This window comes from Poecilia formosa, unplaced genomic scaffold (genome assembly GCF_000485575.1).
Source record: "Poecilia formosa unplaced genomic scaffold, Poecilia_formosa-5.1.2 Scaffold18, whole genome shotgun sequence".
NCBI classification, from domain to species: domain Eukaryota; kingdom Metazoa; phylum Chordata; class Actinopteri; order Cyprinodontiformes; family Poeciliidae; genus Poecilia; species Poecilia formosa.
Genome location: NW_006799957.1, coordinates 2,467,215 through 2,493,747, shown reverse-complemented (window position 1 = coordinate 2,493,747; position 26,533 = coordinate 2,467,215). Strand labels below are relative to the sequence as shown.

Genomic DNA, 26,533 nt, shown 5'->3' with positions numbered 1-26,533 from the left:
TTGGAATAATTAATATTTGTCGTCTTCAATTCAAATACAAAAAACACTATATTCACCCCCAAAGGGAAATTAAAAATTATTGCCAAAAATTGTTGCAGTAAAAATCTCAAGCATCGCTAGTATATTGCTTGTGTTGGGCACCAAGCAGTCTGGTCACCAGGTAAGAAACGTTCAAAGACCTTGAAAAAGCCCAGGCAAAAACCACATCAAAACACTGTTAAAATGTGTGGAAAATGCTCTGATTATTATTTTTTTTCTGCAGCTAAACTGTCATATTAAAACCGTATTTCTGGCTGTACGTGATTATTAGAAAAAAAACGGCAGTTTATTATTTTTTTTTTATTATTATTTCAGCCATAAAAGCACTTTTTTTGTTGTTGTTATGATTTGAATCTTCTGACGTGCCGCGTGACAGCGCACGTCATGAGCGGTCCGAGTGGGGCGGGGCTCGTTAACGGAGAAATCGAAATAAAGGATCCTGCAGAAATCTCACCTGAAGCTATATCACTTGTCAGCAGAGCAGTGAAAGGTAAGTTTGCTTTGCGCTGCAATACATTTTTTGCTGAACATTAATTTGCATCGATTTTATGCTCGGAAAAGCCGCTGCTTGTGGAGTTTTTGCTCCGTGCAGCTGAAATGAATTTTATGTGCCTTGTGCGACGCCATTACTGTGCTCCCAACCCCACGGACAAAATGGCGAATGTGGCGGAAAAAAAAAATCTTGCAGCTCATTGTTGGGAGCGGACAGGATGGGTTTGTGTAAAGCTGGCGGATATGAGGGGTTGTTGACGCGGAATTGGAAGGGGGTCGTGCTTTTCGCAAGAGGCGAATTGCACCTCTAGTTTCAGGTGGAGGAAATGAATGAAGTGGGTTTGACTCGTTGGAAGCACGCAGATCAACAAATGTTCATGCTCATGCATATGGCTTCTCCTTTTTCGTTCAGAATAATCGTCTGTGATGCCGATTCGCCGAGCAGCCGCAACTCCAACCCAGGAGAAGGCTCCCTCTGCGGCTGCAGAGAAAGGTGAGGCCGGGGTCGGACATCCCTCTTCCCCTCCCTTCCCCAATCCGTGGACCCCTGAGTAGCACCACCCACGCATATTTCACTAAGATCGCGGCCCACACTACTCCGTTTCAGGATTTATTATCTTAACTTCAACATGGTGCTATTATTCACTATTTACATTTTTCTTTACAGTCTATAACATTCACATTAACAGTATTTCACCAAATGGAATAACCCCTTTTGAACCCCCCTTTTTTTTTTTTAGTTTTTTTTGTTCAACGTCTTGTATACATTTCAGTTAGTTTATATTACTGCAAAAAATATAGATTTGCTGTGACTTCATTGTTCTATTTGTTTTTTGACTTCAAAGAACAAGAGGCGTCATCTGAAGAGTCGCCCCCTGCTGATAAGGAGCAGGCTGCATCTTCAGCTGCCCCAGCAGAGGGGGAGGCATCGGGCGACGGAGAGACCGCGGATAAGGCAGAAGACGGACCCCTGGAGACAAAGGAGGAAACTGGAGACGGGAAAGAGTGAGTTACGGCCTAGACCCGGGTTGCAAGTGAAAACCCTGCGATATTTCACTTTGATAGCACTTTTATCTTTTTGAATTATCCTTACCTCTGCTGGATGACAGCTGACTGCTCACATGGTTGCAGTGTCCCATTCCTAAAAGATGTGAGGTCCTGTCACAGCCACAACAATTTCCCTGCACTAGATTAGTCAAACTGACGGATGTGCTCACAGTCTTGGAGGAGTCCAGGAGGAGAAGACGATGTCCTTTTTCTTTGGTTTGTTTTCTTTGGACAGGAAGTGTCTGTCCACTAGGGTTTGTCACTGCACAGTTCAATGCAACAAAAGTTTATTTTTGGAGCAGCATCAATCGGCGTCCTTGTGATTTTTCTCTTTTGGTTTTTTTTATTTTATTTTTTCAAGTAGAACAGATTATTCTGCGTTTTACAAGTTGGCAGGTCTGCAGTCTCAGCCCAAATGCTTGACTGTCTGCCTTATTGTAAAGTTTAAAATATTTTTAATTGGAACAACAAAACCACTAAGTGGCACTTTGAAAAACAAGCTGATGTACAATGTGCTGAAACTAAGCCTTGTTATCCATTAGGACACTCCTGTTTTTAAATATATTTATTTATTTGGCAGAAACAATGTACATTAACTTTGCTGTAAATGCATCAGAATGAGCCAACGGGCTGTTTTTCATCCAATGTCCCTGGGCAAATGGAAAAGTTTGTCTCACTAAAAACAAACAAAGGGTTATAAAATGATAAAACAGTTCAAATTGAACTTAACTTTAAAGTGCACAGAGGATAGCGTTAGCTTTACAATAAGATTTAGCAGTGATTACTTGCACCTGGACACCTGTAATATTTCAAACATCTTTAACTCTTTACAGCCATGCTACCCATTTAAAAAAAAAAAAAAGTAAAGTGCAAATTTTATGGAAACTTTACAACAATTAACTCTTGGAAATATTAGCTGTAATTTTGTTTAGTTCATAAACTGTTAGGTGAAGGCACTTGGGTAATATTTGATGAGCTCTTTTTGTAAACTTTACCCTCTTCCTCCTCCTCCTCTTCTCCCAGACTTCAATAAGTAATTCTGCATCTATCAGCTCTTGGATTGGTGGCATTTCAGCTCAAATTACCGTTGTGGTCATTGAGACCGATGTTCTGAAACTTAATTTTGTCTCTCTTGCCGGTGACAAACAGACATAATGTGAAATGCCAGGACTGCGCGGCTGGACAGTGCTCAACACACTGCTATGTTCTCCTTCTAAGGTGAGGATGTGATAAAGATAAGGATAAGGGTGGTAACGATCACAGTGAAATATCGCTTGAACCGCACTCACCCCAAACCCCTTCACTGAACTTGTGTTGCTCCTTCTGGTGGCAGGATGAAAGATGGCGTCAAGCATAAGAAATCCAAATCCAAGAAGGTGAAACGGACAATTCCTGCATGGGCTAGCGTCACCACACACAAAAAAATCCCCGTGTCCAACTTTGCAGGCACGCAGAACAAAGTGGAAAACGTCCTTGTCGAAGCTATAGGGGTGTGTACCAACTCTGAGCTCATCTTGGTCTTGGTCGTCTCTTGGCAACGTTTGTTTCCTTCAATGCTTTTTGTTTCCCTTGCAGTCCTCCAATGACAGGTCTGGGATGTCCTTCCAATCCGTCATGAAATATATGTTGAAAAAATACCCAGGGATGGAGTTTCACAAGAAGAAGACTCTAATCAAGAAATCAATGAAGAAACACTTGGAAAAGGGCACCATCAAACAGGTAGCATGTTTTTAAACTTCTCCTACAGCGCTTTTGAAAAGGGTTGTGCCCTTTTGTAGATTGGTGTATTTTTTATTTATTTATTTTTATCAAACTGATTTGATGTCGGACAAAAATAACTTCAATAAAAAAATGTAATTTTTATATTATTTAATTTGCTAAGGGACAGCGCTGCTATCCAAACCTACCTGTCTCTGTGTGAAACAGGTAATTTCCCCCCCAACACCCAATTAACCTCTAAATCAAATCATGAGTAAACCTTTAGTTTAGTTTCACTTGTCATATTTCAATCTTCATATCTTCCAGATCTGTAAAATCAATAGAACCTACTTTTATGAGGAAATGGGTTAAAAGATCTCAAAAAGTATCACAAAAATAAAGTCTTGAAAAGCTTATGCTAAAGGTGTTTTTTACACTTCACCAAGAACTATTAAAGGAAACAAAAGAAAGACATTTGAAGAAGACGCTGATCACAACTTCTTCACGAAATGTAAACAAAAATGGAGTGGCATGAGATGTTTGTTTTTAAGACAAACATCTTTTTTGTCTTTGGTAAAAGAACACGACTCATTTCTCCAGGTAGCACTAGACTTATTTATTTTTGGTTGATCCCTTGCTTTATGTGGTAGGGGTGCAAATACTACAACGCTGTATTAATGCTAAAATGAGTTTAGGTGTTTCATGCAATTATGTGTCCACTTTCTGTCCATCCTTACAGTCTTCACTTATTTAGATTAAGCCTCTAATTTGTTGCAAATATTTATTTTTAATTCTATTGTGGTTGACCTTGGGCTAACTGTCACAGGCTTATAAATGAATCCTCATTGTGTTTTTCCTGTCTCACAGCTGAAGGGTAAAGGCCTTTCAGGAACCTTCGCCATTGGAAAAGCGCCTCCCCAATCTAAGGTGTGTTACTGTAGAAGCCTCCTTTTAAAGCTGGACTGTTTCTTTGGAATAAACTGTGCTGTCTCACAAGTTCTCTAAACAATTTTTTTTTTTTTGCCTATTTTGGGTCCACATTAAAGTCAGATTTGTTCATGTTTATATTTAGCTGTTAGAGAATGAAAAGTTCCCACACTCTGGTCCAAGTAAAGCTTCTAGGTGACCTTAAAACTTCAATGTGGCAGCAGATGACAAGAAGCTTTAAGTATTGCAGCAGAATGTTGGTGTGACTTAGTAACTCTTATGGTGCTTTCCTGATTTGAAAAAATACATTTAAAGTGTTTTTTGTTGTTTGTTTTGCATCAATAATCTCATCTTAATTTTATGGCATGAGATCTCATAAAATTCAAACTGTTGATATATTGTTCCACAATATATCACAATATCTCTTTTGTAAAGTATCATCCAGTTACTGTTATACCGTTGTGGTATACCAATAATTTCTTTAAGCCTTACTACATCTTGTAGTTATGCTGATAACATGTAGTATTAATTAGTCAACAAAATGGTGGCTGGTCAAAGCTGGGTACTGACTGCAGAGTCTTTAAAACACAATTTGTGAAACATTTTTAATTTGTTTAGAGGGAAGAAAAATATTTGTGTGACTTAGTTACTCAAAATTGACTCTCGTCAACTTCTTGTCAGTACATGGTGTATGGTCTCGTCTTGCACTGACCTGCGGTCAGATCTAATTCTGCTCTGCCTCACAATGTTTCTAGAAAGGCGTTCCGAAGCAGGAGTCTCTGGGAGACGCCCTTCCTCTCATCATCACTCGGCTCTGTGAGCCCAAAGAGGCCTCTTATAATCTGATCAAGAAATATCTGGAGCAGCACTTCCCCAACTTCAACATTGAAAACAGGTGTGACAGGGATCCCTCAGGGTGCTCAGCTCTCCTTAACCTTTGCTTTCCACATTGTCCAGTATAAGCCACATATTACAATTATTACAAATCTCCTTTTCAAAGGAAATTAAGATTGGTAAATTGTGGTTACAGGGATCTCCAACTCCGTTTGTGCAGACACTGTCCTGCAAACTTTAGTTTATGGATGCATCCTAGCTCCAAAACACCTGAATATATTTGAAACATAAACATGTCTTATAGAGTAACATTATTACTCATCTACATTTCCATTTTTGCCCATGAAAGACCTAAATATTGTCACACGTTGCATAAATCAGGCTGTTGCTATAATTGATTCAATATATCGAACTCTTGATGAACCAAATCCTCATTAATCACACTATTATAGCTAATGGAATAATAGGGGAGATGGGAATTTAGTATAAGAATTGTCCTTGGAGTTGAATTGATGGCCTTGTTTTTGTCTAAGGCCTGATCTACTGAAGACAGCCCTGGTAAGGGCGGTAGAGAAAGGACACCTGGAGCAAATCACAGGGACAGGAGCGAGAGGAACCTTCCAGGTAAACCTCCAAACACTCCTCTAACCTCACCACGTTAGTATTTTCCAAAGGAAACTATTTATTGAAAAAATGTTGTTCTATTATGCAAATGTTGTCAAAGTTATTTGTTCATGTCTCCTGTATTGTTTCCTTTCCAGCTGAAGCGAGCTGCCAAAGAGTCTCAGCTGAAAGGCGGCACGTTGGAAGATGCCATCACAGTTGCGATCACAGCTATGAATGAGCCCAAGACCTGCAGCACTACATCCCTACGCAAATATCTCGTAGACTCCAACAAGGACGTCAAGGAGAACCTGCTGGGTAAGTTCCCCTCTCTCCATGTTCACAGTCCTCAGCAGGACGCCCTGCTGGCCTAACTTATAAAGGATTACATGCTTAAATATTTTCACTGTTGGTATGGATACTAAACCTAAAGGATTCTTAGAGTAAATCCCTGCATAGATGAGGGTGAACTTAAACCAAACATGTATTTCAACATCAGTCAAATGCATTACACCAACCAAAGAGGATTTCTTCATGCATTCAAGGAAGACCACTGCTTCACAAACTTTATTACTTAAAGCTTTCATAAAGTCTCAGCATGTTCAGGCATGTGTACAGGTGCTGATTGGCTGATCAGCCTCAAAACATGCAGAGCCAGTTTTAATCTGAAGAAATCCATTGTAAAGTGAGCATTGTGAGACTTCCTTATAAGTCTTCACTCCTTTTCTTTTTTTTTTTAAATTGCATTGTGTCACACAAAATCTTGCTTTAGTGGACAATAAACTTAGTTCCAGCTTTGGTTGGAACTTAAAGGCAACCTATTATGTAAAATTTACATTTTACATGATTTTGTACTTCCATTTGGGTTTCTACTGCTTCTGAATACAAAGTGTTAAAAACAATAAATAAGCAGCTGTTTTTTTATGTTTTATGGTGTCTGAAAAAAAAAACCTTTGGAATGCAACATCGCTATTAACAGGCACAGCCTGTTGCCAAGCAACCTGAGCAAACCCCTGTCCAGTACTTAGCAACCCAAGCTGAGCTCCAGGACGTTTGGTCAGCTGGTTTCACCTCTGTATGTGCTGGAAAAGGCCAGTGCTTTGTTTGTTGACTTGCCATTCCAAAACCACTTGCTGCATTTTTTGTTGGTTGTGCATAAGACCCAACTTCTGCTTTTCAAAGACGTATGGTTGTATAATTGCACAACCGTTTGCAGCCATTTTTGCATGCAAGTGTAAACTGAGAGTATGGTGGTGTGCCCAGCAGCAGCTTATTTAGACATAAAGTAACAAGAGGCCCTGAAAAGGCTCATTCTGAAAGGACCTCAAAATAGGCAAAATTTTCGAAACTAAAATCTAAAAATGACTTTGTGAAAACAAAATGTAATGAACATGTCTGGCTGGTTCTATGGGCTGTACAAAACTTGTTCTTGGAAGCATAATTGTAGGTCACCTTTAAAATAAATTTGCAAACAACCTAAAGAGACATATGTTGTCACTAAAATGGGAACTCTCTTCTTCAGTGGCCAGTTTGAGGAGGACTCTGACCAAGTGTAAAGTTCTGGGCTGGATGGAGCAGATAACTGGTCACGGTTTCACAGGGACTTATCAGCTCTCATTTCCATTTTATCCAAGGTAAACCACAATTTAAAAAATATAAAATAATCAATTATATTAATGTATTGAGGCGTAGATTTTTTTTTTTTTGTCATAGCCCTACCACTCTGTATCCAGACAAGTTTAAAGACGTTCCAAAAAAACCAGTTAAGCGGAAGCGGCTTACAGATTCTTCAGATGAAGAAGATGAGGAGGAGGAAGAGGAATCTGAGGAAGAAGAGTCGGAAGATGAGGCTCCAATTCGTAAGAGGTAAATATAAGCCAGAATTTATTTTATTTTTTTTTAATGTTTTTTCTTTTTTCATAGTAAGCTTACATTTTTTGTTGCAGCATCTAACTCTTGAAATCACTCTTAGGACACATAATAAGAGGCCTCCACCTAAGGCTCGGCGCCCTCCGCCAGCCAAGAAACCCCGCAGTGTCAGTAAGCCGAAGGCTGGAGGTAAAGGTCGAGCACTTGCAAAGAAGTCGCCTGCCAAGAAACCTGTGAGATCGGGAAGGAACCCATCTAAAAAGGAAACTGTATCAACGCCTAAAGCAACACCTGTGAAGAAAGGGGCTCCTTCAAGAAAGTCTAAAACACCAGCTGTTAAAAAGCTAAGCAAAAAAGGCTCCAGGAAACCCCCATCCAGAGAGTCATCCCCGGAAGAGCCCAAAGTTGAAAAGGCGACGACAAAAAGTGGTTCCAGGCGGGTAAAAACCGAGGAGTCCTACCCCGAGGAGCCGAAAGTTCTAAAGGAGACGACGAAAAGCGGATCGAAGCGATCTAAAGCTGAAGAGCCGTCCCCCAAGGAGCCCGCGCCCAAAAAGCAGGCGGCCAGAGGTGGGTCCAAAAAAAAGGCACAACCATCGCCTCCCGAGAAGGCTGACCTCAAACCCCCCCCGAAAAGCAGCAAACAGTCCACTCGAAAGTCCAAGAGAGGAAGATACTGAACCCATGAGCGCCTTCCAGAAACTGGGCTGTGCTGAACAGTCTGCAGCTTTGTTTCAATGCTCTCTCTATTTTGCCATTCTCTGTTTTAGAGGGCTGTAGTTTTAACGTTCATTTTGTTTTGTTTTTTTACTGTAGAGTAAGAACATTATCTTAACAGTTACGTTACCCGTGCATTGAGGGTGTGTTGAAGTCCTTTTTTTATTCATGATGTGTAGAACAGCTTGGTTAGTCTTGCCGTTAAAGCTGCCAGTTTGGAAAAGCATAGCAAAATTCACCATACTGTAACTAGAACCATGTCTTGACTTCTGTTTTTATGTGTTCATCCACTCAGTGCTGGTGGCTCACATTCCTGATCCCAACAAAAGAGAGTTCAGTGTTCTTTCGAAGGCGGAAGTGTCGGATTTATTTTTTTAATTATTATTATTATTAAGAGGTTAAAGACCTTAGAGTGTCAGTGTTGCTGCTCTATAAAAGAGAGAAATTTAGTCTGTTGTCCAGTGTCTTAAGACTCCAATCCTGTACAGTGTGGCCAGTACAGGATTGGAGTCTGAAATCTTATCCATATTTGTAATCTTTATACTTTTGGGAACGTTTCATGTTCAACCAGCTGCCCTGTTGAAGATTTTAAATGAAGAAAAAAGCACTTAATATTGAAATCACAATTAAATTAATATGTCTGTATGTAAAATCAAGCATATACATTGGTTTTAATAGCGTCACAGCTGTTATTTAGTTCCAAATTATAATAAATTTGTGTTGTAAGAAATGGAGGATACCAGCTCACACATACCCTGCATGCATGTATTCCCTGTGTTATCCTTTTTTTCCCTGAGTCATTAATAAAATGGCTATATTTGTAATCTGTTTGGTTCTTTTTGTAAGCCACCATAGCTGCTTGGATCTTATTTGCTCTCTGGGTGTCTTTGAGCAGAAAAGATAATCAATCTGTCCCCAGATTTGTGACCCACATTTTCAGACTAACTGTTATTTTCCATGATTTTTGCTGAATCTTACTTATTTCACTTTATTTTTTTAATTTAACCTTGCATTCAACTCAATATTACCTTTTAAGTGCAATAAGCCACATTTAAATAATGTAACCTTATTCTAAAGACATGTCTTTTAGCACTAGCAAGAAATGTCCTTATTCATTCAATCATAAACTATTTCAAAATCTCCAGTGTCCAAATTTAGTTGAAGGCAAACTATTTTTTTATTATTAATAATTTTAAATGAGAGTAAAGCAGTCCAACGTTGTGACTTAAGTCCTGTGTATTGATTGACTTGCACATAATCAAAACAGTTTTGACAGGCCAGTTCAAGCAATTCCTTGTGCCTGGAATCACTTCAGGTTTGGATGAATGTGGAGGACTGTGTCAGGAAGGGCATCTGACATAAAACCTAAGCCAAGTTAAATATGCAAATCACAAACATGGAGTGGTGAACCCTGAAGGAAAAAGTAGAGAGAAAAAACATCGAGGAATCCGTTATGGCATCGTTCTCGTTCTGTAATTATAAAATAAAGTTGGTTTGTATCAGAAATTGGATCTTGGTGTAGCATTTTAAGATTATCTTTGAATTGAAAATGAAAAGATATATTCATTCATTAGAAATGGTGATAAATTATGTTTATCCCTGTTAATTTTGATTATTTGTTTACATAAGATTTATAAAACATAGTGAGTGACACCCTCTACAAAATTAGGTAAACCACAAAAGCTCATAAAGAAACCACTTAGCTGCACCCAAACATATTCATGGAAGGTTGAATGGAAGGAAAAACTGCTAAAGAAAATGGTGTAGCAGAAGTCTGGGAACAAACCCATAGTTACTTCTGCTACATCTGTAGCAGTTTCTTGTCAAGCCACTCCTGAACCATTGTCAAAAACATCTTACCTAGACTAAGGAGACAATGACTCAACTGTTAAACTGGTTCAAAGTCCCATTTTCAGATAAGGGTAAAATTTGCATTTCATTATTAAGGCGAGGAAAACTGGAGAGGCAGGGTCCAGGTTTCCACAGTTAATGATTATTGGGCAGCAATGACTTCTGGCTGTGGTCCACCGCGTTTCATTAAGTCCAAAACCAGAGCAACTGTCTGCCGCGACATTTTACAAGGCAAAGAGGAAGATGAGTGACACCACACCAAATCGATGGCATAAAAATGATTTCCAGTCGGCATTGTCTGTATTTAACAGCATGTGTAAATGATGTGATTGAAGACAGAGGCATGCCTATGATGTGTCCATGCAGCTCAGAAGCTGCGATCCTGACTGAGTCATAATAATGTATAACTAAAATAAACACTTGAAATATGTATGTCTGTGATTATGCTTTTTAAAATAACTGCAAAAATACTTACCGTTTCGACGACAATGTAAGTTTTAGAGATGCACCTGAAATCCCACAAACATACAGAGGCCAGAACATTATGACTCTGTATTAAGAGGGGACTTTTGCCACTTGGGTGCGCTCCTGTTCTTAAGAATTTAGGCGAATGTAAATGTAAAAAAACAAAACAAAAAAAAAAAACAACAAGAAGTCTCACACTACAACAATATGAAGAGCTTTGTTTATTGTTCATTTGCTTTGCTAGTAGTTTCGGTGTTTGTTTTGAACTTCATGGTAATTTAGCCAAAACCCATCAGGACAGAACTTTTGAGGAGGACTTGCTTGAATGTTTTCATTGAACTCCCGAGTTTCGTGTTGAGCAAGAAGCAGGAATGTGTGAGGAGCTGCCTGGGAAAGAATTTCTGGGAAGAAACAGCTGGAGGGCGGGGGTTTGACTCAAACTGTTGTCTTCCGCTGTCTTGCATATTTTGAGAGAAAAAAAGGTTCATTTTCACCTTCCTCCACACAGCCACGCCTCGAACTAACTGCACACCTGAGTCACCGAGCAGCGGCAGCAGCAGCAGGTAAAGGTGAAGCGGCGTGTCTGCTGTCACAACCAGGTAGATAGTAGACGAAGATTGACATTGAGGTTCCGACTCAGAAACGTAAGTATCTGTGATTTTAAGTTTTTTTCTTTTCGTTTTTCTTTTTCCTTTTGAGACCTGGCGGGCTGAAATTCAAGTCGAGACCTTTCAGCAAACTGAACGGAAATTGCTCAAGTTTACACGCCGCATTCTTGTGTTTTTCCTGGACATTTTGAGATGGACTTGGACAGTAATAACAAACAAAACATAAATTAAAGAGAAAAAAAAAGCAATCTGCAGTGATTAAAATTGTGCAAAAGAAGGCGGAGTGAGAGCAGTGATCCTTCGTTTAACCGTTAATTAAAACTAACAGTTTTTAGATCTCCAAAGGGGACACAGTCCGGATTTTAACGTGCTAAGCATTTAACATCCTTTTGAACAGTTTTTCTAGGTGAGGTTTTTGTTTCTGGATAAAACAGGCAGCATGGAAGAGACCCCAACTACAGACGACGGCACAGTGACACGATCAGCAGAGGTATGAAAACTCATCACCTGTATATTGAAGTACATTTGCAGGTTTTCTTAAACTTGTCTTTTCTCTGGGAAAGTATGTTGGGTCGTTTCTTGTGGATGACTGCTGCTTGGATGATCAAATAAAGCAGCTGCACACACAGCTGAAGTACTTAAAGGTGAGCCCTTTGCTGAGATTTCAGTCATAGTTGTAAAAAGAAATCTAACGCAAATATTGTTGACAACCAGGCTTGCAAGAACAGCAGGCCGGTAACCTTGAAGTTCTCACTCAAAGGGGTGAAAATTTATGATGAGGATGAAATGGTAAGTGTATTTTTTTTGTTGTTGTTGTTAAAAACATCCAGTATATCAACCTGCTTCAGCTTCTTTCAATCACAGCTGATTTTTAAAATAAGTCTTGACTTGATTTTATTGCGTAACTATCACAACCTGCATTGTTTCAAATGTGGTTTCAAACAAATGACCTTTATGTTTCTGTTTGTCTGACTCTTTGATGTCTTCCTGGTCCAAAGACCCTCCTAATGGCTCATGCTTTGCGAAGAGTCTCTCTGTCCACCGCCCGCCCAATTGATGCCCAGTTTGCCTTCGTCTCCCATAACCCAGGCAGCACCTACGCTCAACTTTACTGCCATGTCTTTAACGCAAGACATGCCCGAGCGGTAAGGAATCTCTTCAGTCAGCCATTGAAAACAAAGAAACTATTGGGATAATAAAATGTTGCTCTGTGAATTTTCTGACTGAAAAACTGTGTAAATGTGCTTTGGGAACTTTTATTACAGAAATGATGACATTTAAACTTGATTTTTCTAAAACGTTATACATGATATAGAAGTTTAAACTACGTTACTGCATACACTTTCCAGCATTTTGAATAACAAACAAAGAAAACTAGAAATCACAAACAAATGTATTTGATCCCAACAGGACACTCAAGTAACTTTGGGGGGGGGGAAATCAGGTTCTATGACTAACATGAGACGGAGCATGTAGACTAACCATGTGCGTGTCATATGATAACCTATGATAATGTTCTTTTACATAGAGAATAATTACGCAGAGGCATAACCTGTAATTTTGGAAAGAACGTTATGTTACCCTCAAGGCGAAACATCAGAGGATCAATTATTTTAACAGAAAAGGCTACATTTGAAAAAGAAGTTTATAAAAAAAAAAGAAAAGATATTTCAAAATGAGAAGGATCTTAAAAAAATTGTACAAAATTTGACATTTAGAAAGAATGGACATACAGTTGAAACCAGATATTTATACACACTGTATGAAAAGATACACAGCCTTTTTCCCTTCCTTTGTTTGACATAACCAGCCTTAATCATACCATTTTAGGTCAGCTAGGATTACCAAAACTATTTGAGAGTTTATATACAGTTAGCTTACTATGCTGCTAAACATTCTGGGAAAGCCTTGTGCTTGATTATGGCTTTGTAAGCTTCTGGAATTCAGTTCACAATATTTGAGTAAATTGGAGCAACACCTTTGGATGTATTTTAAGACGATGTCTGAAACACCATTTTTCCTGGTGTGAGATCACAGAGAAATTAGATAAGATATCAGGAAGATAACTGTGGCTCTCCACAAAGCCTGGTTCATCCTCGGGTGCAAATTCCAAATGATTTACGTTGATCCGTTCAAACAGTTTTATCCAAGTATAAACAATGGTTTTATCCAATGGTATGATGTCTAGCCATCATACCATTAAGGAGGAGATGGGTTCTGTGTTAAAGAGATGTCTGTGTTTTAGTGAAAGTGCCGCAGTCGCATAAGTTGGGTATACAACACTGACTAAAACATCACTCAGAGAGGAAGAAGCCAGTAATAAAAAAAAATTATAGAGCCAGGTAAGAGTTTGCAAATTTGGAAACATTTCCTGTGGTATAATGAATCTAAAATTTAAGTATTTGAAAAAGAGGGAAGTTTGAAAGACTGAGTGAACCTTTCCAAATGTGATGCACATGAGTGTCAGCATCATGTGCACCTCACAAAATGAATCAAATCATGAAAAAAATAACATCTCAAGACATCATCGAAATGGTGAATGACTGAATGTTCTGCCACATTAGTTACAAATTGGTTTAAGGATGGAAAAATGATTATTTTAGAATTACAATCAGTACTTTTATTAAAAACGATCTACCATACTAAGACAAGAATCTTTAAAATAAAGTTCCATGACCACTGCTGCCTGCCTTTGGAAGATTTGCTTCAGTTTAAAGCCAAAAAATAACAGCAGCACTGGGCATTATAGAAAAAGTTGCTGTACTATTTTGTAGTCTGTAGTTTCTTCCAGTTTATATGAAAGATCATGCCCTCCTCTTGCAAAAAATATGTACATAAATTGGTTTGACTAAAATAAATATTTTTTTAAGATCGGGTTGGCATCAAAACACCAAAAAAGTATCCTGTTAACCTTCTTAACAGAATGATTAGAAATTGTTTAGATATTAGCATGGCAGTATATCAAGATATGTTAATAGCTTTATTGTGGTAATATAAAGTGATTTATTGAAGAACCAGGTAATTAATATTTTTGTGGTGTGCAGTTCCTTGAGAGAACCTGCTACATTTGGATCCTGAAACTGTATCAGACTAACTCATGAGTTTATTATTGCCTTCAATGATCCTGACAGAACAAAATTGGAGAGCAAATTAAACTCATGCACTGTCTGCTAACTAGAACTAACTTCTTGTACTTACTTTCTTCAGATGCTTCAAAAGTCCTGTTTATGGCTTTACATAAAACTACTTTCTCCCCACTCTCCCTCCAGGTTAATTTCAGGAGTTTAGAAATTCTGCAAAATGGTGTTGAAATCTATTTACAAGTTATAAGCTGGAGAACCAAATTTTAAATTTTCTCTCTACCTTATTTCTCACAGGCCCAGTTCTTGAATTTGCTGCTCTGCCGATGTTTCCAATTGTTTTATTTGGAGAAACATCCAGAAGAGGCAGAAGAAAGCTCCACTGGGTCATTGCCTCGGCGTAACCCCTCGCTGCTCAACCACGGCTTCCCTCTTAGCGTCAGTGCCCTAGTTTCCTTTAGAAGAGCCCCTTTTCGAGGACTGTGGTTAAGCGCAAAGGTTTGGAACCTCAACGTTTCCATCTACTAAACATTTAATTAAATTGTGAAACGATTGTTTGCACAATACATTACTTTTGACAGATTTGTGCATTGTTTGACACATTGTTTCCAAAGATCTAAAATTGCTTGAAATTCTATTTACTTTTAATTAAATAAAGCTTGGCTATATACAACCCACAAGGTTAAAACAACAAATGACATCCTGGTTAAGGTGTAAAAAAAATGTACACCACATGCACTAGATGACCTTTTTTGATTTGTTTTTAATTTAGAAATCTAAGAAGTCGTCCTATGACCCTCCTGACAGCCAAGATGACGTTTTTTCCTCCTCCTCACCCTCACTGACGCGGAAGAAAGTCATCCGCGCTAAAGGACTACATTCTGGAGCTTACCGCTCCTTCACTTTCACGCCACTCAAACAGCGCAGCGTTCACGAGCATCTAAGTGTGTCACAAGGTGGGCCAAGAGTTCACAGAGCGCTATCAAGAGTCAAAGAAATGATTAGGTAAAGCAGACTGTTCGGTGTTATGTGCAGGGCTGTTGCTCACTGTTGTGGTGTGGATGATGAGCTCACACATGGCTTAAACATTTCCTCAGTTTGTCACGGTTTGGTTTACGTTCACAACTGTTACTGTTAAGAACGGACACACACTGGCTGCCTTCCAACACTAACAATTCTCATGGAGTGTCTTTCTTTTCCCTCCCTTGGGATAAAGGGAAATTTAAATTGATTACACATTTTGTTCTTGTATACTCTTTTCTGAAACAGGAAAGGGTCAAGACAAAGTGCCAGTGAGGAGATCCCGGGCTCCAAGTTTAGCCGAAACAGAGGAAGCATTGGCTCAGGCTGTGTGGAGCTGGGCTGGTCTTGCAACGTAAGTATATCAAAGTTCTTTTAGTATCTTGCTTTCACAGTTCCTTTGTGTTTGTAATGCATCAGAGTTTGTGTTTTTTTGTTTTGTTTTTTTTTCTCTGCGGTTGCAGTGAGAGCAGCTACTCCCTCCTTGCAGATGATGTCATGGGATCATACCTTCTGTGCCCTCATCCTAAAAAACCTAAAAGTGGTTCCCTTATCGTTCGCTTTCCCTCCGGCCTGACCACCCACCTTATAGAAAACACTCGTAAAGGGAAGTTCATGCTGGAGGTAATCATCATAACACGTGATCACTATACTTGTTTGCCAACAAAAAGTACACAGTTATGCAGTGCTAAACTATTGATAAATTTATATAATTCCATAATGGGTACAGTGCCATGAAAAAGGATTTTATCCCTCATAGAGTTTTGCTATTGATGGTTTTTCATCACTCTTATGTTTCAGATTATCAAGCAGTTTTTAATATCAGAAAAATATAACCTAGGTAAACACAAAACTAGTTTTTAAAATAATAATAATGTAATTTATTCAGGAAAAAAATCCAAACTAACTGGGCTGTATGTAGGAAAAAAATAACTCGCCAAACTAACTGGGCTGTATGTAGGAAAAAAATAACTCGCCAATTCTGACAGAAACAACTATTGTTGGCTTGTAAAGACTGGCTTTATTTGGTGGTTTTAGATCTCAGAAATTTTAACCATTCCAAAACTTTCATTTAATTAAAATTTTTCTGTTCACCTATAACAGAGTGGAACTCTTTGAAGAAGACATTATCCCATTTTCCCTTTGGATTTTCTGTTGTAGTTAAGTTTTAATTGTTATTGGGGGTTTACTGGTATGTTTTGGCACAATTTCCATACGGTTCTGGAACAGGATTTCAGTTCTGCCAAGTCTCAACAATAACCCATAGCAACTTCTTGATTTCGTTCCTTACAACTAAAAACTTTAGTTGTAGATTTGCTGCTGTGCTTCATATCACTGTCTTGTTGCATGACCCAGTTTTAGCTGCCAAACAGCTGGCCACAAATTTGACTTTAGATTACTCTAAGTTACAGAGGAGACGGCGGTCAATAAATCGCTGCATGGTGCCCAGTAATGTTGGCAAAAAACAACCCTAACCCCATGACCCACCCACTGTGCTTAAACGTTTATGTTGTAATACTGTTTAATGTTAATTGACCACGGTGCCATCTATTATTTCCCAAATATTTCAGTTTTAAAGATCCAAAAGAATAACCTATAAAATGTCATGTGTAGTTCCTCATCTGAGAACTGTAATTTATATATATATATAAATTACATATATATATAAAGTTGTCAAATGTTTAAAATAAATATTAAGAACATTGTCTAATTTTAATTGTGATTTTTGTTTTTCTTTGTGGCAGAAATGCAGGAGAGAATTTCATTCCCTCGGCGAACTCATTGAATACTACTCGGTGACCCCGGATGAGCTGCCTTGTCAACTGTGCTGTGCACGTGTGAACCACTGTTATGAGTGGGAAGAAAATACCAACACACATCAAGCTGCAAAACCACGTAAAAGCTCAACCAAAGCCAGAGTTAAAAGTTCTCACTAAAAGGGAAAGGCAAACCTTGAGGAATTAGCTGCCAAGATGAGATGATTCAAAATAAGAGAATCTCTTTCTTTTGCACATTTTTTTTTTTTTTAGCATTTTCACGTGGTATATTATGTATGTTTCACTCTTTAAAACACAGTGCCCCAATTATCAGTGTTGGCACATGTCTATGCTTTTGTATGTGCCAGATTCCATCAGGGGAGCTTATTTGTCAAAGATAATGTTGAGTGCTTGCAGCTTTTATGTAAAGTAAGTTTTTAAAGTATTTTTACATACCTGTAAGGCGTTTGACGGTTAAATGTGTTTAGATATACCCCTTTTTAGTGTGGATTTTATGACTGGGTCTTACCTTTTCCTTAAACCCCCCGCCCCCTCCAATCTTCTTAAGATGTCACCTCAATACATGACCATGTTTTACTCTGATTGTCCTTATATAATCTGTGTTTAAGAGATTGTAATATGATATTGCACTTTATTGCCAGTCCATCATATTGTGTGTAGTTTAATGTAACAAAGTTTAGAGCACATCAAGATTGTCTATGATGGTGGAAGATTTCTAGTCCATCATTTCTGATTAGTTATTTCTATGTCAGCATACATTTTTTTTATCTCCATTTTACAATAAATAATGGACCCTCCTTTTAGTCCACATCTCGGTAAAATATGTGTGCTATCATTTATGGCTCCACTTTTAGCCTTGAATTACATGAATTAAATGCAACATTTTACTCAACATTGGATTATAATTCAATGTTGCATTATCTTTTTTAATGTTTGATTAAAAAAAAAAGCACTGGGTTACATTTACAACAGTAAAATAAGACAGCTTAATTTTTTTTGATGCCGTAAAGAAGTTTTTTGGATTTTTTTCTCTCTGAGAAGCAAATTATAAAAGAATAGTCATTTTGATCTCTTGTTTCAATGTGTATAAATACTTCAGATTAAGCTAAATCTTCAAAAGATCAATGAGTTTTTCATTAATGCTAATTTGTGAGCATTGCTGCCAAATTATTAAGTTAGATATGTTTCCAACAGTGAGTCTCTTGATTTGCATTGTGGTATTTGCTGCACATCCCCTCAAATCAGTTCCTATTTGTTTATTTGCAACTTAGATTGACATTTGAAATTTCCCACAAATTACATGAAACCAGAATAGTCGGATTTTAATTTATTCATAATTCTAATAGTTTACTTTCTCTAAGCATTTGGAGTAAGTGATTCACTTCCTCCAAACTGTTTGAATTGAAACTGAAAATTGAAATTCCTTTTAGAAATTACTTATAAGGTTTCTTTAAAAACATACAAACTCATGGTCCATTTTTTATTCATGGTTTTTGTCATTAGTTGTACAAATCTGTTATGCAGTGATGAACTTGATCAACCAAAAACAATCCCCCCAAAAAATATTTCAGCTAAGTGATTCACTTTCTCAAATTGCTGCAAAGGCTGGAATATCAGTTATGACAATATCCCCACAAACTGGTAGAAATTATTTTCGTGATTAATATGCTTGGTATTAAACAGCTTCTCAAATGATCTTAAATTACCCCAGATGTTTTTCTTAATGTAATATTTTTCATGAAAAACCTACATAGGTCAAATTATTATTTTTTTATGTGTAGGGTTTCTGAAATTTGTACCACACATTATCACACCAAAAACAACCAACAAATAGCTGAGCTTCAATTTTGTTTTAAAAAGAAATCAAGGCAAAAATCATTTCTAATTAACTGTCTCATTGCCTTTCAGCAATTCCAGGGAAAGAAGAAAAGGAACATTGAGAGAACGTCTAAGATTTCTAAAAAATAAAAAAATAAAAAAAAAAGTTATAAAATGAATTTTAAAGTATTGTTAGGCTTCTTGAAGTTTAAAAAAAAAAAGAATAATACTCGGAACTTACAGGTTATTGTCCTTTCGTTTTCTTCCTTTCCAAGATGGCCGCCAGTTTCGGCCGCTTTGACTCGGATTGGGCCTTTAAGGTTGCTAGGTAACGTTAGAACGCTACCAAGAGAAGAAGACCCGAGACGTAGAAGCAGTGGGATCCAACACTGTTTCTGGCGGTCAGCAGATGCATAAATATTTCTGTCTTCTGTATTTGCTAACCTCTATGTCGGGAAGAAAATTGTTAATATAATTATTCTAGCAGTTAGTCGTTGAGTCTTGTTGCTTCTGACTTTTATTAAGTATCTTTTCGTAAGACCTGAGCTTGTCCTCAGTTAGCAATAACTGTTTCTAACCCCATTGTCACCTGCTGTGAGGTGGATGTTAAGCTATGGGTTCAGAGTCAGTGAAGGTCGTGGTGAGGTGCAGGCCGCTGGATGACAGGGAGAAGACTCTCGGCTGTAAGATGGTTCTGTCCATGGATGTCCACCGGTGCCAGTGCTTCATTGTAAAGCCCGGGGCAGTGGAGGAGCCACCCAAACAGTTCACTTTTGATGGAACCTACTACATTAATCAAACTACTGAGCAGCTGTACAACGAGATTGCCTATCCTTTGATTGAGGTAAGCAGCTATAAATAAATGAATAATGAATAATCAGCCTTATGTAGGTCAAATGGTTGTTACTTGACCCTCTCAGTCACCTTATGATTGCATCGAAGTTGCAACTGTGTTTTGATCTTTTAACACAGATGTATTTATGCAGGGTGTTACTGAGGGATACAATGGCACGGTTTTTGCCTACGGGCAAACTGGAAGTGGAAAATCTTTCACCATGCAGGGGGTGTCTGAACCTGCAACTCAGAAAGGTGTAATACCACGAGCTTTCGAACACATTTTTGAGAGCATTCAGGTATGACAGAAATCTCCCTCCCCCCCTCCTTTTTTTTCCAGCTATGTCTCAGATTTAATTTGTTGTTTTAGTCTTTTCTAAAACAACAAACAGGGGCACTGGGCACGTATGAAGCACACTTAGTTATAGTTATTGCCCAGACTTGCCTAAGCTGTGTTTGCTTAGGAAGAGTAACTGTGCTTAATATTTGTGTGCAATATAGTGTGCTGAAAACACAAAATTCCTTGTGAGGGCCTCGTACCTGGAGATTTACAATGAGGAAGTAAGAGACCTTTTGGGAAGTAACACCAAACAGAAACATGAGGTTAGTCTTTGTTTTTTTGTTTTGTTTTGTTTTTTTAACAAATTAAATATATTTAATTAATTATATGTATTGCATATATTTCAAGCATTTATTCCTGTTGTGATGGTTATTTTTTACACAAAATAAAAAGCCAAAATCCAGTTTCTCAAAAAAATTTTATATCAGATCAATAAGAAGAAAGAAGACATTTCTACAACTAAAGTGCAATCTAAAGTGTGATCATGTTATTATGGCTATGCTGTCATTGGGAAGATTGCTGACTTAACATTATCCAGCAGACAGTCACTGACACCATCCACTAGCAGGGTAAAAATGCTGTTGTTGTAGAAGCTGGTTATTTTAAAAGATCTGTATTCAAATATGTTATTGGAAAGCTGAATGGAAGGAAAAATGCACTTAAAAATGCAGTGCGGAAGCATCTAAAATATCCACATTGTGATTGTGAAGCAAAGCTAGTTAAAGTTAAATCTTACCCACATCATCTGTTCCTCATATTAGCGTTTCCTGAACCAATTGCAATATTAAAAATATCTGACCTGCAGCTAATTAAGGATTGAACTGCTGTGTAATGGTGCAAAGTGCTTTTTATAAACTAAAGTCAATTTAACATTTTTTAAAAATTAGATTTATTTCTCATTCCATTTCATTTGTTAATGACCTCCATGCTATGAAAAACACCTACTCAATAATTCATTCAAGGATACTTTTCAGTAGGCCCAAATTTTTTTTTTATTATAATATACGTATATATTTTAATTTTTTACTGGATTTCTGCCAAATTATTAAGAGATAATCATCAAATGATCTCATTTTTAAAACAATCCCTGAAATAAAATTCTGGTGATATTCTAATTCACGTACATGTACTTATAATTATAATCAATTTGCTTATTTGTATCTTGATATTTATGCACAACACTTATTGCTCATGTTGCCATAGTAATATGAACTGAAGTTTTTTGAAGAGGTCAAGGTGTTTTAAGAGGATAATGGAATTGCACTAAGTGTGTGTTTTTATTACGCTGTTTGAATGGCTAGCTGAAAGAGCACCCGGAGTGTGGGGTGTTTGTGCAGGACCTCACCATGCACACGGTGCACAGCGTAGGGGAATGTGAAAGAATCATGGAGCAAGGCTGGAAGAACCGGGCAGTGGCTTGCACTCTGATGAATAAAGACTCCTCCCGCTCCCACTCCATCTTCACCATCCATTTGGAGATCTGCAACACTGGTAAACATACAATCATTTATACAGAGACTTTGACTAAGCCCTGTCTCATTTGTGCTATTTTGATCTTACTTTGCTGTTCTTAAACATTTATTTTTCTATGCTGTGGCATGATTTTAAAGTTGCTTCACTAGTTTATTTTATTTTGGTTTATTGCTTGAGGACAGATAACTTTTTCTGTTTTTTTTTTTTTTTTAAATCAACCAAATATTCAGATGCAGCCGGTCAAGATCATATACGAGCAGGCAAACTTAACCTTGTAGATCTGGCAGGAAGTGAGCGTCAGTCCAAAACCGGTGCCACTGGAGAGCGACTCCGTGAGGCCACAAAGATCAATCTCTCCCTCTCAGCTCTGGGCAATGTCATCTCTGCCCTGGTGGTCGGCCGCTCCAAGCACATCCCATACCGGGACTCCAAGCTGACCAGACTGCTGCAGGACTCTCTGGGAGGAAACACACGGACATTGATGATCGCCTGCCTCTCACCTGCTGATAACAACTATGAGGAGAGCCTGAGCACTCTGCGCTATGCAAACCGGGCCAAGAGCATCCAGAACAGACCTCGAATCAACGAAGACCCCAAGGATGCTCTGCTGCGAGAGTATCAGGAGGAGATCAAGAAGTTACGGGCCCTCATCACAGGCCAGCTAGGTATCTCTGACCTTTAATGTAAAGCTAGCCGTATTACAGAGCTGCCGTGCCTTGTAAAGTTTTTTTTAATTTTTTATTACAGTTAAATGTTTCAGATCGTTAAATTTTTATATCAAGCAAAATTAAAGTTTAATGCTTAAAGTCATCTTATATGGATTTAATCCAGAATTTGACTATACCACTCCATACATCACACTACAACCACCATGCGGTGACAGAAAAAAAATGGCTTATTTTTGTTTACTATTAAAATGTATGCAAGAAGTTAAACAGTTTTTCAAGACTTTGTGTTCATGTTTTTAAAATGAACACATTTTAAAAAATGTGTTCATTTTTTATTTGATTGTCTCCTACAATCAAATAAAGATTGTAGGAGACAGTCTGTTTTTAATTAGCCTTTTCCTTTAAATTTTTCTACAGCTCTTCTGACTAGTCAGCCTGCAGATGCTCTTTCAAGGTTGCCACCCAATGCTGATGAAACAAAAGACAAGATTAAAGAGGCAAACAGACGATTCCCACACCGACATATCAATGCACATTGAAGTAGCCGTTACACAACAACCAGTTGACTGATGGCTCTTCTTCTACTATCTCCACAGGAGTACGAAGAAAAGCTGGCAAAATTGCGGGCCGAGTACAATGCAGAGCAGGAGTCCAAAGCAAAGCTGCAGGCAAACATTATTGCTCTGCAGCTCTCATATGAATCAAAGCTGTCTAATCTGGAGAAGGCCAAAGCCAGCAGGGGGCGCTCTGACCCTATGAAAGGTAAAAGGAACATTTCTTACATGTTCTTTTTACAAAACATCTGTACAGGAGGATGATGATGTTCCTTACTATGCCTCTGCTACATTTAAATTTAATAACTTTTTCTCCTTTTCAACATAAGTGATCTCCAACTGCAAAGATCAAGATGAAGAGAAAGAGAGCACACCCAACACTGATAAAATCAGTCTCTCTACAAGTACTTCACTGGGAAAGGTATGGTCATTCTAATGTGACTAAATGATAAAAAGCCCAGATGTAATTCCGAAAGGGATTAAAAAAAAACAATAACCCACATTACAATAAATCCATTTTTTTTTCTGTGTCATCATATTGCTGAGGCAGCCTGATGTGTCATGTGCTGCAGTCAGCGCTCAAAAAGATCCAATTGGAAATGAGCTCACAGACTCAACTGATACCAAATCAAATGAGCCTCTGGACCAGAAACATGTTCTGGAAAGGTATGTGTTCTCATCTTAAATTTTATATTTTGCACTTTATTTACAAAATGTTGTGTGTTCTATATTGATAATTATTAATATTTGTCCAAGCAAGGCCTCTGTATATATGCACAGAGCACAGCAAAAGTGTGAATTGCAAAAAAAACAACAAAAAACAAAATATATATATATCATCCACCAAAAAAAAAAAAAAAAAAAAAAAATTTTTTAAAATCATTCCCAAAAAAAAAAAAAAAAAGAAACAAACAAACCTGAAAAGTGTGACGTGCATGTATATTCAGTATCCCTAGATCACCTGAATAAAATCTGGTTCAACTAATTGCCTTTAGGAGACTTCCACTTACTATGTATATTAGTGCTGCAAACTTCAGCTGTGTGTAATATGAATAAAGCTGTTGTGTGAAGGTGTTGGAAGTTTGTTAGAAACATCAATAGAAAAATGTGTGTGTGTGTGTGTGTATGTGTGTGTGTGTGTGTGCGCGCACATGCCGTGCATATGTGTGTGTGTTTGAAAACTAAAAATCTTTAAAATCACATTTCCTTCTTTCCACTTCACTAATATGCAGGCGTTGATTCATTACATAGGATTCCAAATGAATACTTTGATTGTTGCGGTTCTTATATTAACCGCAACAATACTTTTGGTAAGCACCAAATGTACTGTTGTTCTGATGATTTATTTCTTCATTTATTGTTCAAGACTACAGAAACTAGAACAGGAAGTAATAGGAGGGGAGCAGGCCAGGAACAAAGAGTTACAGCAGAGACATTGGCAGAGAAAGAAGTTCGCAGATCAGAGAAAAGCCCAGCTCATCAATGCACTCTCAGAAGACAGTGAGGAGAGTGACAGTGTGTTGTTGAAAGTGTACAATTCAATCCAGGAAGAAGTTCATGCCAAAAGCCAGATACTGTCCAGAGTCCAGGATAAGGTAAGGCAGTAGGTTCAGGTGCAGAACCTGAAGAACTTCTGTGAAATTTAAAAGGAATCAAACCTGGAGCTGTTTGAGCTCTTACTGTTTTATTGTGTTCAAAATTAAATTCTACATACTACAGTTTACATGTTATTTTTACTGGATAAATACTTCTTTTTTTTGTTTGTTTTTGACTAAGCCAAGATTAAATTATTTTGTTGTAACAGTTGAAAGCAGCCAAACTGGAGATTCGCGACCTGCAGGTGGAGTTTGAACTGGAGAGGAACGATTACCTGGCAAACATCCGCCGGCTTGAGAGGGAAGGCCAGCTGCTGAACTGTCTGCTGGAGCGCATGGTGCCTCTGGTACGCCGAGACTGCAACTACAGCAACCTGGACCGCGTGAGGAAAGAAGCTGTTTGGGATGAGGATAGTTCCACCTGGAAGCTGCCAGATGTGATGGTGCAAAAAACAACTCTCCCGTCAGGTAAGGAATATGATGCAGTGGCGTGGTGAAACTTTTAAACACTTTTAAACTAAATCCAAGTGTGAACTCCATCATTTTTTGAAGAGTTCTTTTTCTGCTTGTTCTGCTTTTTTGTAACAGTGACTCCAAATCCTTCATCCTGCAGAGATTCATGTTCTGATCCTGCAGAGTCGCTTACGGTGTGTAAATTTATTGATCGTCTTTGCCACCAAATACACGCTGTTAATTAAACTTTAAAACACAAGTGTATGTTTACATATACAGGTTGAAGAGGACAGGTACAAGGAAATGCTGAATCGCAAAGACAGTGAGAATATTGCCAGCAACTACTTTAAGTCAAAAAGAGCCAGTCAGCTGCTGAGCGGTGATGCTGTTAAAGGACTTGGTGAGTCAATCATCAGTGCAGACATTAATAACGCAAAAGGAACCGATTGTGCTAAATTCTTATGTAGCATGTTTTTATACTTCTAGTTGGGTCTCAACTGCTACCAAAAAACAGATTTTTTTAAGCTGAGTAGCTTAAAAAAATCTACTCAGCCACTTTTTGGCTGTAAGTTAATGTTTTTTGGTATCTGGAAAATCAAAAAAAATTCCTGATTGTTGAGTCACATTCCATGGACACTGTGCCGTTACCTAGCAACCCCAGACAATCTCAGCCCTGTTACCTAGCAACTCACGCTGAGCACCAGCATTTTTGGTCAGCTGGTTTTAATTATAACAATACATTTTATTTATAGGAGCCTTTCTCAAAACTCAATTAAAAGATACAACAATAAAAATAATAAAACCACTTCAACAGAAAGAGCTATAGGCATCAAATAGAATAAGCATTTGTAATTATTATTACAAATGCTTATTTGGATTTAAAGTGACAAGAGACCATAAGACCGTCTCTTTCTTAATAGAGCTCAAAATAGGCAGAATGGACCAGACCAAAATCTCATTATCTAAAAATTATTTTGTGTAAAAAAAATTTAATTAACATATTTTGTATAGCCCAATGATCTATCCTGACTTGTTTAAGGAAGCACAATAGGTCACTTTTAAGCAGAGTGTTACTTTCTTTTGTTTGTCCATGATTTAACAGCTGAGAGTGTTTTTTTAACATTGTAATGAAACTACAATATTACTTAAACCATGTCAGCTTATTTAGAAAATCAAGGTTTGTTGAACATTTATTCTTACCTTTACAATGAACACATACATCGTAATGTGAAAAAGAGGTAACTATTACCCGTTTTACTTCCTTTTGTTTTCTCCTTCCATTTCTCTCCTTTTCTTTCACTCATTCTCTTCCACTGGTTCTGCAGGCTACCATTCTGTGAACGGTATGAACCCCTCTACCAGATCAGACCCTGTCCTGCCTCGGCCCTTTCGCCTAGAGTCTCTGGAAGTCTCGGTGCCCAACGGGAAGCCGAAACGCAGAAAAAGCAAGTCTCACATTCACAGTGAAGGGACATAAAGGGACTTTGGCGTTTCAAACAGGAAGCTGACCTCATAAACATTTGATTTTGACTCAAAAGAGTTTGTATACTGGGATAAAATAAAATATTGATTGCTAGCAACCTACTTTTTTTGCATCTTTTATCTGGGATTGTAACAGTAGAATCCCAGATTTATTTATCTATTTACTTAAAAGTTTGATTTGCTCAGTTAAGTTGCTTTAGTATTTAATTTGCTGTATTTTTGTTTAACAGTGTAACTTGTGCCATTTAGTTGAAACAAAAACTATTAAGAAATAGCTCTGAGCCATCG

The 26,533-nt window shown here is 37.9% G+C and overlaps 3 protein-coding genes across 9 annotated transcripts; all 3 read left to right on the top strand.

The window, feature by feature from the left end:
- Nucleotides 1-414: 414 nt before the first annotated feature.
- Nucleotides 415-9,050, top strand: hp1bp3 (heterochromatin protein 1, binding protein 3). Of its 3 annotated transcripts, none has more exons than XM_007546994.2 (13): nt 415-529; nt 944-1,024; nt 1,377-1,536; nt 2,728-2,796; nt 2,912-3,068; nt 3,154-3,297; nt 4,144-4,203; nt 4,959-5,098; nt 5,571-5,661; nt 5,799-5,958; nt 7,163-7,274; nt 7,354-7,506; nt 7,613-9,050. In XM_007546994.2, the coding sequence occupies exons 2-13, from the start codon at nt 958-960 to the stop codon at nt 8,187-8,189; spliced, it is 1,890 nt and encodes a 629-aa protein (XP_007547056.1). In that variant the 5' UTR covers nt 415-529; nt 944-957; the 3' UTR covers nt 8,190-9,050. The 3 variants fall into 3 exon arrangements, with proteins under 3 accessions (XP_007547056.1, XP_016524416.1, XP_007547057.1); XM_007546995.2 differs by lacking the exon at nt 415-529 and adding an exon at nt 702-866; XM_016668930.1 differs by lacking the exon at nt 2,728-2,796 and having other exon boundaries at nt 416-529.
- Nucleotides 9,051-10,996: 1,946 nt separating this feature from the next.
- sh2d5 (SH2 domain containing 5) lies at nt 10,997-17,849 on the top strand. Of its 3 annotated transcripts, none has more exons than XM_007546990.2 (10): nt 10,997-11,186; nt 11,585-11,640; nt 11,714-11,794; nt 11,865-11,939; nt 12,149-12,295; nt 14,528-14,728; nt 15,003-15,186; nt 15,500-15,605; nt 15,715-15,874; nt 16,996-17,849. In XM_007546990.2, exons 2-10 carry the CDS (start codon nt 11,590-11,592, stop codon nt 17,185-17,187), a joined length of 1,197 nt encoding a protein of 398 aa, XP_007547052.1. In that variant the 5' UTR covers nt 10,997-11,186; nt 11,585-11,589; the 3' UTR covers nt 17,188-17,849. The 3 variants fall into 3 exon arrangements, with proteins under 3 accessions (XP_007547052.1, XP_007547051.1, XP_016524464.1); XM_007546989.2 differs by having other exon boundaries at nt 11,548-11,640; XM_016668978.1 differs by having other exon boundaries at nt 11,496-11,640.
- A 1,333-nt stretch (nt 17,850-19,182) lies between these two features.
- Nucleotides 19,183-26,346, top strand: kif17 (kinesin family member 17). Of its 3 annotated transcripts, none has more exons than XM_007546987.2 (15): nt 19,183-19,255; nt 19,446-19,690; nt 19,833-19,979; nt 20,182-20,283; nt 21,322-21,511; nt 21,724-22,158; nt 22,579-22,658; nt 22,758-22,923; nt 23,045-23,136; nt 23,266-23,381; nt 24,082-24,310; nt 24,520-24,778; nt 24,899-24,957; nt 25,043-25,163; nt 26,089-26,346. In XM_007546987.2, the coding sequence occupies exons 2-15, from the start codon at nt 19,460-19,462 to the stop codon at nt 26,238-26,240; spliced, it is 2,379 nt and encodes a 792-aa protein (XP_007547049.1). In that variant the 5' UTR covers nt 19,183-19,255; nt 19,446-19,459; the 3' UTR covers nt 26,241-26,346. The 3 variants fall into 3 exon arrangements, with proteins under 3 accessions (XP_007547049.1, XP_016524465.1, XP_016524466.1); XM_016668979.1 differs by having other exon boundaries at nt 24,896-24,957; XM_016668980.1 differs by lacking the exon at nt 19,183-19,255 and having other exon boundaries at nt 19,263-19,690; nt 24,896-24,957.
- The last annotated feature ends 187 nt before the right edge of the window (nt 26,347-26,533 follow it).

What these genes read in the sequence shown, in the direction of transcription:
- hp1bp3 (XM_007546994.2), top strand. Translation starts at nt 958, where the DNA reads ATGCCGATTCGCCGAGCAGCCGCAACTCCAACCCAGGAGAAGGCTCCC. An exon ending in AAAAGGGCACCATCAAACAG is followed by an intron (nt 3,298 to 4,143) that starts GTAGCATGTTTT and finishes CCTGTCTCACAG; the next exon opens with CTGAAGGGTAAAGGCCTTTC. An exon ending in AAGCGCCTCCCCAATCTAAG is followed by an intron (nt 4,204 to 4,958) that starts GTGTGTTACTGT and finishes CAATGTTTCTAG; the next exon opens with AAAGGCGTTCCGAAGCAGGA.
- sh2d5 (XM_007546990.2), top strand. Translation starts at nt 11,590, where the DNA reads ATGGAAGAGACCCCAACTACAGACGACGGCACAGTGACACGATCAGCA. An exon ending in CAGTGACACGATCAGCAGAG is followed by an intron (nt 11,641 to 11,713) that starts GTATGAAAACTC and finishes TCTCTGGGAAAG; the next exon opens with TATGTTGGGTCGTTTCTTGT. An exon ending in TTTATGATGAGGATGAAATG is followed by an intron (nt 11,940 to 12,148) that starts GTAAGTGTATTT and finishes CCTGGTCCAAAG; the next exon opens with ACCCTCCTAATGGCTCATGC.
- kif17 (XM_016668979.1), top strand. Translation starts at nt 19,460, where the DNA reads ATGGGTTCAGAGTCAGTGAAGGTCGTGGTGAGGTGCAGGCCGCTGGAT. An exon ending in TTTGGAGATCTGCAACACTG is followed by an intron (nt 21,512 to 21,723) that starts GTAAACATACAA and finishes CCAAATATTCAG; the next exon opens with ATGCAGCCGGTCAAGATCAT. An exon ending in CAAGTACTTCACTGGGAAAG is followed by an intron (nt 23,137 to 23,265) that starts GTATGGTCATTC and finishes TTGCTGAGGCAG; the next exon opens with CCTGATGTGTCATGTGCTGC.